At 56.5% G+C, this 11390-nt stretch overlaps 5 protein-coding genes across 5 annotated transcripts; 2 read left to right on the forward strand and 3 right to left on the reverse strand.

The window, feature by feature from the left end:
- The first annotated feature begins 639 nt into the window (after positions 1 to 639).
- J3D65DRAFT_634359 (stomatin family protein-like protein) lies at positions 640 to 2113 on the forward strand. The gene is made up of 2 exons (XM_066801219.1): positions 640 to 1221; positions 1283 to 2113. Exons 1-2 carry the CDS (start codon positions 813 to 815, stop codon positions 1936 to 1938), a joined length of 1065 nt encoding a protein of 354 aa, XP_066652495.1. The 5' UTR covers positions 640 to 812; the 3' UTR covers positions 1939 to 2113.
- J3D65DRAFT_634361 (uncharacterized protein) lies at positions 2002 to 2834 on the reverse strand. The gene is made up of 3 exons (XM_066801220.1): positions 2752 to 2834; positions 2615 to 2695; positions 2002 to 2567 (listed from the first exon to the last, which is right to left on the reverse strand). Exons 1-3 carry the CDS (start codon positions 2752 to 2754, stop codon positions 2484 to 2486), a joined length of 168 nt encoding a protein of 55 aa, XP_066652496.1. The 5' UTR covers positions 2755 to 2834; the 3' UTR covers positions 2002 to 2483.
- A 79-nt stretch (positions 2835 to 2913) lies between these two features.
- On the forward strand, positions 2914 to 6270 carry J3D65DRAFT_634365 (adaptin N terminal region-domain-containing protein). Its single transcript, XM_066801221.1, has 7 exons — positions 2914 to 3244; positions 3317 to 3337; positions 3399 to 3530; positions 3592 to 4229; positions 4279 to 4847; positions 4894 to 5070; positions 5121 to 6270. Exons 1-7 carry the CDS (start codon positions 3168 to 3170, stop codon positions 5853 to 5855), a joined length of 2349 nt encoding a protein of 782 aa, XP_066652497.1. The 5' UTR covers positions 2914 to 3167; the 3' UTR covers positions 5856 to 6270.
- Positions 6271 to 6702: 432 nt separating this feature from the next.
- J3D65DRAFT_634371 (uncharacterized protein) lies at positions 6703 to 8141 on the reverse strand. The gene has a single exon (XM_066801222.1). The coding sequence runs from the start codon at positions 7815 to 7817 to the stop codon at positions 6810 to 6812; it is 1008 nt and encodes a 335-aa protein (XP_066652498.1). The 5' UTR covers positions 7818 to 8141; the 3' UTR covers positions 6703 to 6809.
- Positions 8142 to 10905: 2764 nt separating this feature from the next.
- On the reverse strand, positions 10906 to 11226 carry J3D65DRAFT_558471 (Gar1/Naf1 RNA binding region-domain-containing protein; the record flags this gene model as incomplete). The annotated part of the gene is made up of 1 exon (XM_066797364.1): positions 10906 to 11226. A coding segment is annotated over one exon (321 nt), but the record flags the coding sequence as incomplete, so codon positions are not given.
- Positions 11227 to 11390: the final 164 nt, after the last annotated feature.

The raw sequence follows: 11390 nt of genomic DNA on the forward strand, positions 1-11390 counted from the left end.
CGCCCAGAGGCGTTTGAGAGCGAGGCCGTGGTGCCGTGCGGGCCGATGGCCAAGGTCGAGGCTAGAGGCAGACAGTCCGGGGTAAGGTAGCAGACGGACGACTTCAGCCCTGCAGAGTGCCTTGTGCCTTGTGTCCCTTTTTGTTGACTCGCTTCCGCTTTCAGACACACCCCCAGGCACGTGCCCGCTGCGCCTTGTTGCCTCAGTCCTGCCCCCAAAAAGCCCAGAAATCGAACAGAAGACCGACTCGCCATTACATCACTATCGTGGACTATCGTGGGGGCCGACCGCCTCAACCGTTGCACCTCGCAGCTCTGCTCTCCCCGTGACCACCTTTGTGCGGGTCATCGCACGCCGTTCTGGGAAAGCTTCGAGTCTTGTTCGTCGAGCCATGGCGAGCAGGGGGCTCCCCGGATGGCGCAGCAGCACCTATGGATCCTCTTTGTTCTATCAACACCCACATTTCTCGTCACTACGGTACGCGCAGGAAGAGCGCGACAGCGAAGGAATGCGGTGAATAGAGGGCAGTGTGCCGACCCTATGCACAGCCTGCCGCCCTGAATCCTTCGCTCGTAATGCATTTTGGTCGTGGTACAATAATCGTGTTTAAATCGACCCCGCCGCTACCTTACCACACCCACACCCACACCCACACCACCCACAACCATCTGTGTCTCAAGCCGTCTTCGACTCAACCCGCCCGCATATAACACCCCGGCTGCTGCCTGCCACGTTCGACCCGTTTCTCTTTCATCGTCTCACCTGCCAAGGCACACTTCCCCCGCACCTTTTCTTCACTTTCGTACAACACCATGGAACCTTCGCACCCGCCCCAAACCAACGGCAAGGCCCCCCTCACCGAGAGCAGCCTCAACAGCTCCCGCCGCGATGGAGGCGACCAACCCATTGTCAAGGTCCAGCCTCCTCGCCGCGAGGACCTCCAGCCCAGCTACGCTCAGGTCATCAAGCCAGACACCGAAGACATTTCGGCCTACAGCTGGTATGGCGGCATGATTGACTCGCTCGGCTCCGTCATTGGCACCCTCGGTGCCATTCCTTGCTGTCTCTGCTGCCCCAACCCCTACAAGCCCGTCGGCCAGGGCATGGTCGGCCTGGTCACAAAGTTTGGTCGCTTCTCGCGCGCCGTCGACCCAGGTCTCGTCAAGGTCAACCCATTAAGCGAGAACCTGATTCAAGTCGATGTCAAGATCCAGATTGTCGGTACGTATCGTGGCATCCCAATCCCAACCAAGTGCCGGCCGAAGCTAACGTGCCGGTGCAGAGGTCCCCAAGCAAGTCTGCATGACCAAGGACAATGTCTCGCTCTTTCTGACCTCCGTCATCTACTATCGCATCACCTCGCCGCACAAGGCTGCCTTTGGCATCTCCAACATCCGCCAGGCCCTTGTCGAGCGCACCCAGACCACCCTCCGTCACGTCATTGGCGCCCGCGTCTTGCAAGACGTTATCGAACGCCGCGAGGAGATTGCTGCCTCCATCCGCGAAATAATCGAAGAGACGTCGGCCTCTTGGGGCGTCGAGGTTGAGAGCATGCTCATCAAGGACATCATCTTCAGCCAGGAGCTGCAGGATTCGCTGAGCATGGCCGCCCAGAGCAAGCGCACTGGTGAGGCCAAGGTCATTGCCGCCCGCGCAGAGGTCGAGTCTGCGAAGCTCATGCGCCAGGCCGCCGACATCCTGAGCAGCGCTCCGGCCATGCAGATTAGGTACCTGGAGGCCATGCAGGCCATGGCCAAGTCGGCCAACTCCAAGGTCATCTTCTTGCCTGCCATGAACCAGACGGTCCAGCAGCAGATGGCGCACGCCGACTCCGTGGGAGAGGGTCCCAGCAGATACCGCGAAGAAGGCGCCCAAGAGTTTGGCAGTGGAAGCGGTGTCAACCGTGCCGTAAACGCCGGCCTGGTCGAGCACATTTGAGGGGAAACCTGACGTTTTTAATGACTGGAGTTCCGGATTGTAATCACACGACTGATTTGGTGGAGGAGAGGGATTGTTCTGGATTTAAGATGTTATGAATTGATACCCTCGATGCCCTTTCAGTCATTTCTGGGCCTAGTCCTGTAGTAAATAGTAATCAAATCGTCCCTCTTTACTTGAGCTGATGGGTGGGGAAAAAAACTTTCATCTCTCGTCGGTCTTGCGACTGATGGTAATTGAAAAGACGTGGCTATTCGATCGACCGTCTTGCTTCTGATTGGCAAGAAATGTTCGTCAAGCTCCAATCGCTCGCATCGGAAAACTCGAGACCGGTCATCATGCCGCTAGAATTTTGACGTTGTTCGTTTCAGAATTGGCCAATCAATGAGCCAAAAACAAAGCAGAATGCGAAGCAGAATGCGCAACGATGGAGGACATCGGCGGGTATTGTCAGGAACAAGACGACAGGCGCTCTTTTCAAGCTCGAGCTATAGGCAGATCAGGTCGTGACGTCGTGACTGTTCAAAGGTGTCTCGATGTTTGGGTCATGATTCGACTGGTTTGGTCATGCGTTGAGCCACCAAGCTGAAGACGGCCGCTGAAGTCATGAACAGCACAAGGTTGTAAAACTTGGGCATCGTGTCAGATAAGACCTCCTCAAGCTGATCACACTTACGGCACTGCGCGAGTATGCATTCTCCTCTGCCTCGCTGCGAGCCTCGACAAAGAGCCGCCGCAGGTTTGGGAGGTTTGAAGTCTGCAGCAGGGAATGTTCAGCTTGGGCGTCTTCAAATTGGGGAGAGTGGACTATACCATGTTGCCGACGGATTCATGAGCACATCTAGCTGTTTTGTAGACAGGTGTTGAAGGATGCCTAACAAGACCTGAGGTGTGCATGTCTTGAGTGCACAAAGCTTGGCACAAATAAGGTTAGGCGCATTCATAACGCATGGTCCAAGCCCTACCACTTTATGCCACAACGCCAGAACACCGCAACGGGAGGCTTCCTTAGCTAACACCTGGATCCTCAACCCTCTCTCCGCCAGCAACGCCGTCCACGTATCGCCCGGGCGCCCCCAGCTTGGACCCTTCGCTCCGAACCCGCCGCACTACCCGCTCACCACGGTTCTCCGAGACTACGCTCAGGCGTCGGGCTTTCGAAACATATAGTCGCGCTTGTGCATGAGGGGCACGACTGCGGTCGTCACCTCTGCATTTGAAGTGTAGAGATGGCGGTCAACAGGATCAGAGGCGCCTTTGCGGTGCCGCGCAAGGGCGAGACGTTTGAGCTCCGCGCAGGCCTGGTGTAAGCTCCCTAACGGCGACGAGGCGGGGGGAAACTTGGTACAGCGAGGGCCCGAACTGACGCAAAGGATAGATCGCAGTATGCCTACGAGAGGTGAGCCGCGACCCAGACGCGAACAATCTGCTCGAACCAGATGGAATTGACAACAGGGCAGGAAGGAGTCGATTCAAAAGACCATCATGGCCATGACGCTGGGCAAGGATGTCTCTGCATTGTTCCCCGACGTTTTGAAGAACATTGCGACTGGTGATCTGGACCAGAAGAAGCTTGTCTACCTCTACCTCATGTGCGCATGCTCCCCTGCTCCCGTGTCTGAGAGCCCCTTGCTGACGCCTTGCTCTGCGCAGGAACTATGCCAAATCGCATCCCGATCTGTGCATCCTCGCCGTCAACACATTTGTCCAAGATTCCGAGGACCCAAACCCCCTAGTTCGCGCGCTCGCCATACGGACAATGGGCTGCATTAGAGTTGAAAAGATGGTGGACTACATGGAGGAGCCGCTCCGCAAGACGCTGCGGGATGAATCACCCTACGTCCGCAAGACGGCGGTTCTCTGCGTTGCCAAGCTATTTGATCTCAACGCCTCCATGTGCATCGAAAACGGCTTCCTTGATACATTGCAGGAGCTCATTGGCGACCCCAACCCAATGGTTGTCGCCAACTCGGTTACCGCCTTGAACGAGATCCAAGAGGCGGCGCCAGAATTGAGGATCTTTGAGGTTACACCGCAGAGGTTGAAGAAGATGCTCATGGCCCTGAATGAATGTACGGAGTGGGGTCGGGTCACAATTTTGACCAAGCTAGCAGACTACAAGGCGGCAGACGTCAAGGAAGCAGAGCACATTTGCGAAAGGGTATCGCCTCAGTTCCAACACGTCAATCCCAGCGTCGTCTTGGCTGCGGTCAAGGCCGTGTTCCTTCACATGAAGTACGTCGGACCGGAGCTCGCCAAGACATATCTTAAGAAGATGGCTCCTCCCCTTGGTAAGATATGAGTACTCTGGTGGACCCCTTCGGCTGCTAATTATCTCAGTCACTCTCGTCTCCTCTGCACCCGAAGTTCAATACGTCGCCCTCCGCAACATCGACCTTCTCCTTCAAAAACAGCCCGACGTTCTCAGCAAGGAAATGCGCGTCTTCTTTTGCAAATACAACGACCCTCCCTATCTGAAACTCGAGAAGCTCGAAATCATGGTCCGGATAGCCAACGACAGGAATGTCGATCAGCTTTTGACAGAACTTAAAGAATACGCCACCGAGGTTGATATGGACTTTGCAAGAAGAGCTGTCAAGGCCATTGGCCAGGTCGCGATCAAGATTGAGAGTGCCACAGAAAGATGCGTCAACACTTTGCTTGATCTCATCAACACCAAGGTCAACTACGTGGTACAGGAGTCCATCGTGGTCATCAAGGACATTTTCCGCAAATATCCTGGTTATGAGGGCATAATACCAACTCTCTGCCAGTGCATAGATGAATTGGATGAGCCAATTGCACGAGGCGCTCTCATCTGGATCGTCGGCGAATACGCAGAGAAGATCAGCAATGCTGGAGAGATTGTTGCCGGTTTCGTCGATGGATTCAATGAGGAATTCACTCAGGTCAGCTCGCTACGATCCTGCTTTGAATCTTTCTAACGTGGTGTAGACGCAACTCCAAATCCTCACAGCGGTTGTCAAGCTCTTCCTCAAGAAGCCAGACCAGTCGCAAGGCCTCGTCCAAAAAGTCCTCCAAGCAGCAACCGCCGAGAACGACAACCCCGATGTCAGAGATCGCGCCTACGTGTACTGGCGGTTGCTGTCTAGTGACCCGCAAACCACCAAGGTACTTTTCAGCGCTAAATCTTCAAGGCGATGGGAAGCTAACTGTCGCAGAATGTTGTTCTGTCGGAAAAGCCCGCCATCACATCCACCATTCCCTCGCTCCCCCCCGCCCTCCTCGACCAACTCATCACCGAACTCTCCACTCTCGCCTCTGTATACCACACGCTCCCGGAGTCTTTCCTGGGCCAAGGTCGCTTCGGCGCCGAAGCCATGCAGCGCGCCGCCATCGAAGAGCAGCAACAAAACGCACGCGAAAACCCCATTGCAGCCGCTGCCGCAGCGGCCGCCGCATCAGGTGGATCCGCAGCGCCCACGTCCAACGTTGAAAACCTGCTCGACATTGACTTTGACGGCTCGGCGCCCGCCAGCATGCAGAACCAGGCCGGCGGCGGCACCAGCGGGCTCGACGGCCTGGCCGGCACGCCACAGCGCGTGGCCAGCCCGACGACGCCGGGCAGCAGCAGCGCAGCCGCAGCCGGCGCACCGAGCAACAACATGGACGACCTCATGGGCCTGTTTGGCGCTTCGGGCGGCGCGCCACCACCGGCGGCGCGAGCGGCGCAGCAGCCTTCCTCGGCGGGTCCGGCGAACGGCATGGGCATGGCCGCCATGGGCGGCGCGAGCGGAGGCGGCAGCGGAGACTTGATGAACGGGTTTGCCGGGCTGGATCTTGGTGGTACGGCCGGGTCGCCGCCGCCTGCGCAGCCGGGCCAGGGACAGCAGCAGCAGCAGGGACAACAGCAGCAAAAGCCGAGCGGCAGTAATGACCTGGTGGATTTGATTTGAGCTTCTTTTGGTTTATGAGAAGGGGGAGGATGAGCGGATAGAGCTTTTGTCGTGTGGTGGGCGTCTGGATGGCACGTACGTAGCGTCGTGCGTGTGTATGTCAAGAGACGAAGGAAACGAATGCTGCTTGTAGGTAGGGCAGGAAAATTGGAGGCAATCAACGAACGGAATGCGTCTTTGCTGGCTGGGTTTAGACATGATGACTGACAAGCGGACGGGCAGGCGAGCAGGTATGGAAGCGATGGTGGGTTGCTTGGTAGGTAAGATAGTCATGACGATTGATTCCCTTGACTTTTTGTGGTGGTTGAGTGTCCATGTAACTTGTGATGGGCTTTTTTTCGAAGTGTCTATCTGACTTGATTGATACACTGCACGCGTACACGCGCGTCTTTGTTCTTTCGCGGCCTCCCTTGGGTAGTTATCAGAGGAGGCTGCCACCAGCTACAAGTTGCCAAACATCTTTCCCATCCCATTCATGACCACCGAGCCAGCCTCTCAATTCTTTGAACAAGATGAATCAATGCTCTCACCCGCATTCGACCTGCCGCTCACAACCCCACCCAAACAGGCACCCAAGCCATCCCAAACCAGCTAAAACAGCCCAAAAGATTGTTCGCACCTCTTGGTTGGGCGAATTGTCGGATCCGATAACGTCCTCGATCGATTTCGAGGTCAAAGTATTTGGGCGATTTTCGTAGCTTACATACACAAAGGGAAGAATATGACCGAACATCAATCAAGCTTTGGGTGGTGGTTTGACACAATGCGCGACGAGGGACGGAGGGCACGCACGGCTAAGTCATGGAAAAGGGGTGGAAGGGATTGAGAGGACGGTTTTGGAGAAAAGAGGAGGAAGGAAAATCATGATTATGTTTGTACACGCCGCCGACGGCTACTAATATAATACTAATACAACATTAACCAAGCACCACCACAAACAAAAGACCGCGTCTTCTACCACACACCCGCAACGCCACCCAGCAGCATCGCGGCGCCCAGCACCACCGCCACCACACACCCCCTCGCCTCCGCTACCAACGCCGCCCTCCCAGCTCCCGCAGCGCCAGTAAAGCCCGAGGGCGTCGGGCTCGCCGACGACCCCGCCGTCCCCGTCGTGAACGCCTCCTCCGTCACAACAGTAGACACGTGCGTCGACAGAATCGTCGTCGGCACGACGGTCGCGGCGGGGCGCGTGGTCGCGGGCGCGAGCGTGCTGCCTGCAGCGTCTGTCTCGGCGGCGGCGCGCGTGGTCGGCGGCAGCGTGGCCTGCGAGACGAGCGTCTCGACGGACGAGACGACGCTGGTGACGAGAGTCCCGAGGGCGGAGATGGGGATGGCGCTGCCGACGCCGGCGGCCGTGTAGACGGGCGGGATGGACAGCGTTGTCGTGTTGGGCTTGTCGGCGGCCGCGTCGTGGTGGCTGGTGCTGTGCGACGAGCTACTGCTGTCGCCCGAAGACGACGACGACGAGACGTAGAGATTCCCGGAGACGTGGGAGGACGCGTTGGTGTAGGCTCCACTGAAGAGGTCGGCGTTGCTGCCGTCGGGCAGGTTCAGCGTCCCGGCCGCGATGGTGCCCGTCGTCCCGTCCGGGAGCACAAAGTTGGTCGTGTATTTGTCGTAGCAGATGGGAATCTTGCCCGGGCACGACGTCGAAGATAGCAGCAGGCACGACGTCGCCGCCGAGCAGCAAAAGGCCACGGTATCGTCGTCGTTGTCGTCGTCGTCGTCGTCATCTTTTGAATGTCGCTTGGCGAAATGGACGCCTTCGACTGTCGAGAGTAGGTCCACGTATAGTGATGAGAGGTCCGGCCCCAGGGATGGCAGATGTGACGTTGTGGCTCCTGAGGGCGAGCAGACTTGCATGTTTTTGCCGCACGTGGCATGGCGAGGGGAGAGATCCAGTGGGTTGCTGGCTGCTTGGCTGGCCAGCAGTCCAGCAATGAAGACTTTTGATACCATTTTCCAAGCGGCTTCCTCCTCAGTAAAAGTGTTGTGACAGGATGGGTCGTTGGCCGAAGATGCTGTAAATGGAGGCGGTAAAACGAGAGAAGATGTCCAGGAGACGTATGTCGAAGGGCCTTTTGTTAAATCGAACTTGTCCAAGTGATGCCAAAAGATTATTTAGAGGGCCGTGGTCTGACGGAGTGCGTGCACAAAAAGAGCGTGATGGTCAAGACGGACACAAGACACAAAAGAGGAAGGAGCGACTGAACCAACACGAGAGAAGGAGTGTGAATTGAGGACTTGAGAGGGCAAGAATAGACACATACAAGCAATATTTCATGGCAATTATCCAAAATAAATCCTCGGTGCATGCTCCGTAAATTGGCTCGCTGGCACTCCACTAGGGCGTCTAGAAACCCACCTCGACGGCGTGACTCAGCATCACGACGTAGCCTGCAAAGCCCGTAGCCGCCACCAAAGGCTCGCATGACAGCGCCACGTTCGCTGCCAGCATGCATGAGGGCTTGTCGCCGCGCCGTGGGAGTGGACGTCTATCTCGAAGAAGGAGTTTGCCGCTACAGTCAGCGGGCGGATTGGTGAAACGCCTTTGAGCCCCGGTTCACTCCAGAGTCGCATTGCCGTATGGTAGCCGGCTGGCTTGTCAAGCGTTGGCGGTACCAGGGTGGCTGCCCTTCTTTCCCCACCACGCCGCATCGTCTCGTCTCGCCCCGGCCGGCAAAGACGGCGACTCGGGTACGGTGAGCGAAGGAGACTTTTGGCTCTTTGTCGCGCCCTCGAGCCGCATTCTCGCGACCCGCCTGCTGAGTAGTGATGCGGAAGCTGAAAGCCGACTTGCAGTGGATGGTGGGTTGTGCCGTTGGTGGACGATCGTACCTGGTCGCGAGGTCGACGCTGAAGTCGTTCTTGGATTCTTCGACCTAGCTGGTACCAGCCAGAGTCTGCGAGGCTGTTCGTCTCTACGATTGGGTCTTGCGTCGACGTTGGGATAGAGCCGCGGTCGAGATGCTTCTGATTGGCATCGGGCCGCTTAGCCCGCTCAGCTCATCCAACCGCCTATCCGCAAGACCACGCCACCAAAACTCCTCAACCACGCCTTTGTTGACCCCTGACACTGTTGGCCAACAACACCAGGCATGCAGCCACGGTCTTCCTGCGCCGGCAAAGACCCGAAACGATCCTCAGGTTTTCCCAACTTGCATTCTCGGCCCGTGGTCCCATGAGCGCACCTCGTTTGAAGAACGCGTGCTGGCGTAGTCCTGTACCTTGCGGATACGGATGACCGTACCTGACCAATATTGCTACGCTGTCTGTCTTCGTGTGTGAAGCGCTAGAAGGATGTCGGTGTGATTCGCGCGGGACGAAGCGAGTGGTGCTCATTTTAGATGCAATGTCACGGATCCAGAGGCGAGAGGATCATTGCAGCCACCCGCTGTCGTCGAATGGGGAAACTGGCAGCGTGACATTAGTCTGAAAACTTGCGCAATACGGATTGACAAGGATCGCTCGTACTGGCAGATGTTTGGTGACATGACTGGTGGAACCTGTAATTATCAATATCCTGCATCTCAACGGCGGTGAAGGAAGACATCAAGAAGGATTCGGGGCAAATGAGGGTTGAATTGACATCTTCTCAGCCGCACGACTAACAAATGTAATGAAAGGTCTTCAAGTGGCTCCTTCTCGGGGGTACGGCCCCTTCCGAACAGCAGACACTCTTGGAATATTCGCAGGAAGCAACGCACCGTTGCTGCTTCCATTTGGTAATCTAGTTCCCCACAATCGAGGGATTGGCACCGATGCGGGGTGGATTCTTCCAGGATCACTACCGAGTCCACTAGCTTCTCCAGTCTTTCCCCAACATGCAGCAATTTGTTTCCGAGCTTGCCAACTCTTTTTCGCTGGGCAATTAGCACCATTTGAAATCCCTTGCGCCAGTCATTGAGAGAAAAAGAGAGCATGAGCAGTATGGGACAGTCTCAGTCCCAATGTCGGGGCTATTCATGAGCTGACATCTCTAGACAGGCTCATCGTTACAAGTCTTTGTGAAACGTGTGCGATCCGCGAAGCGTGGGAAAATCCAGAGGGGTTGTGAGCCTCCGCATGGATTACACTCCCTGCTCCCGGAATCAAACGGCAGGCGTTCTGGTAGGGCGCAGTGCTTGTCATACGTACCCATGGACTAGGATTGACCGTTTGAGCCCCCATTTTGCAGGTTTCTCAACATGGCCTGAAGGAAGTCACCTTGGTTCATTTGTGGCTGCTGTTGACTTTGACCCTGAGGCTGCGCGTTGTTAGACTGCTGGTTTGCTGCTGCCAGTGCTTGAATCATGCGAAAGGCCTCTGCAGCTTGCGACGGATCACCCCCGAATTGAGGAGGGGGTGGTGGGATGAAGGCAGTCTGCTGCTGCTCCTGCTGCTGCTGATTCTGGAAGAACGCTGGGTTGACAAACGACCCAGCCGGGAAAGCTCCCTGGTTGTTGGCTCCAAACGCATAGGGAGCATTGTTTTGAGGCCAAGCCGGTGCCTGTGTTTGACCAAACTGGAAAGGATAGTTCTGATCCGTAGGGTAAGAAGGGAATTGCTGTTGCGGTTGCTGTTGTTGGCTTTGAGGTTGGTTGTTCTGGTGGCCCGAATGCGATGCTGCTCCTCCACGACCACCTCGGGCTCCGCGGCCGCCTCGAGCTCTGTTTCCGTGGCCGCGACGAGTCCTTGGATGTTCTTCAACGGTTACACTGGCACCCATTTGATGGTGAAGGCCATCTGGTCGAGCAAGAGGAGTGTAGAGGTCCGCACCGTCATCATCATAGCTCAGCGCTCCCGTATATCCTTCCGGCTGACTGGGCTTCGGCGCCGCACCGCGACCTCCGGCCTTTTCTTCCCGCTTCGCTTGCTTTTGCTTACGCTTGTGTTCGGCCTCGGCCTCGTCGTCGGAAAATTCGAGTTCATTGTCGGCAACCTCTTCGTCGAACTGGTTCGACGCATCGGTACCCTTGAGGTTCTTGAGAGGTTCTGTAAACACATACGTCGAGTGCTGGTCGACGTAGTAGACGGTCGTCCCATTGATGAGACCGGCGGCTTCAATCTCACTGCGGTCGTTGAACGCCACGGTGTACAGCGGTTCTTGTACGCGACCAAGTGTGTCTATGACAGCACCAATGACGGCTCGGTCTTCGGTGCAGAGTACGGATCCACTCTCCAAGACCTGGTATTCTCCCGACACGTTCGCACGAATGAGGATCATATTATCCACAATGCTGTCCACCTTGCCCAAGTCGGTGATTTTCATGTCCGGGGTGACGGTGACGTCTGGCTTCTCGATTTTGACTTCGGCGACCTCGTTCGCAGTGCGCAGTTGAGCAGCAGTGGCCTTTCCGCCTTCGTCGTCGCCGTACTCTTCCTGCATCAGGATTCGTGCCTGCTCCATAGGATCCAACAAGGGGTAGTCGCCCTCATCCTCGCTCTCGTCGTCCGAAGAGGTGTCGCTCGAAGTGTCAGATTCGGTCGATGACTCGGCGTCTGAAGGATCGTATTGCCACTCGGCGCCCGGATTGTTCTTGTTGGTTTCGG

The sequence above is a fragment of the Phyllosticta citribraziliensis genome (assembly GCF_038025025.1).
Source record: "Phyllosticta citribraziliensis strain CPC 17464 chromosome Unknown J3D65scaffold_10, whole genome shotgun sequence".
Classification (NCBI taxonomy): Eukaryota; Fungi; Ascomycota; class Dothideomycetes; order Botryosphaeriales; family Phyllostictaceae; genus Phyllosticta; species Phyllosticta citribraziliensis.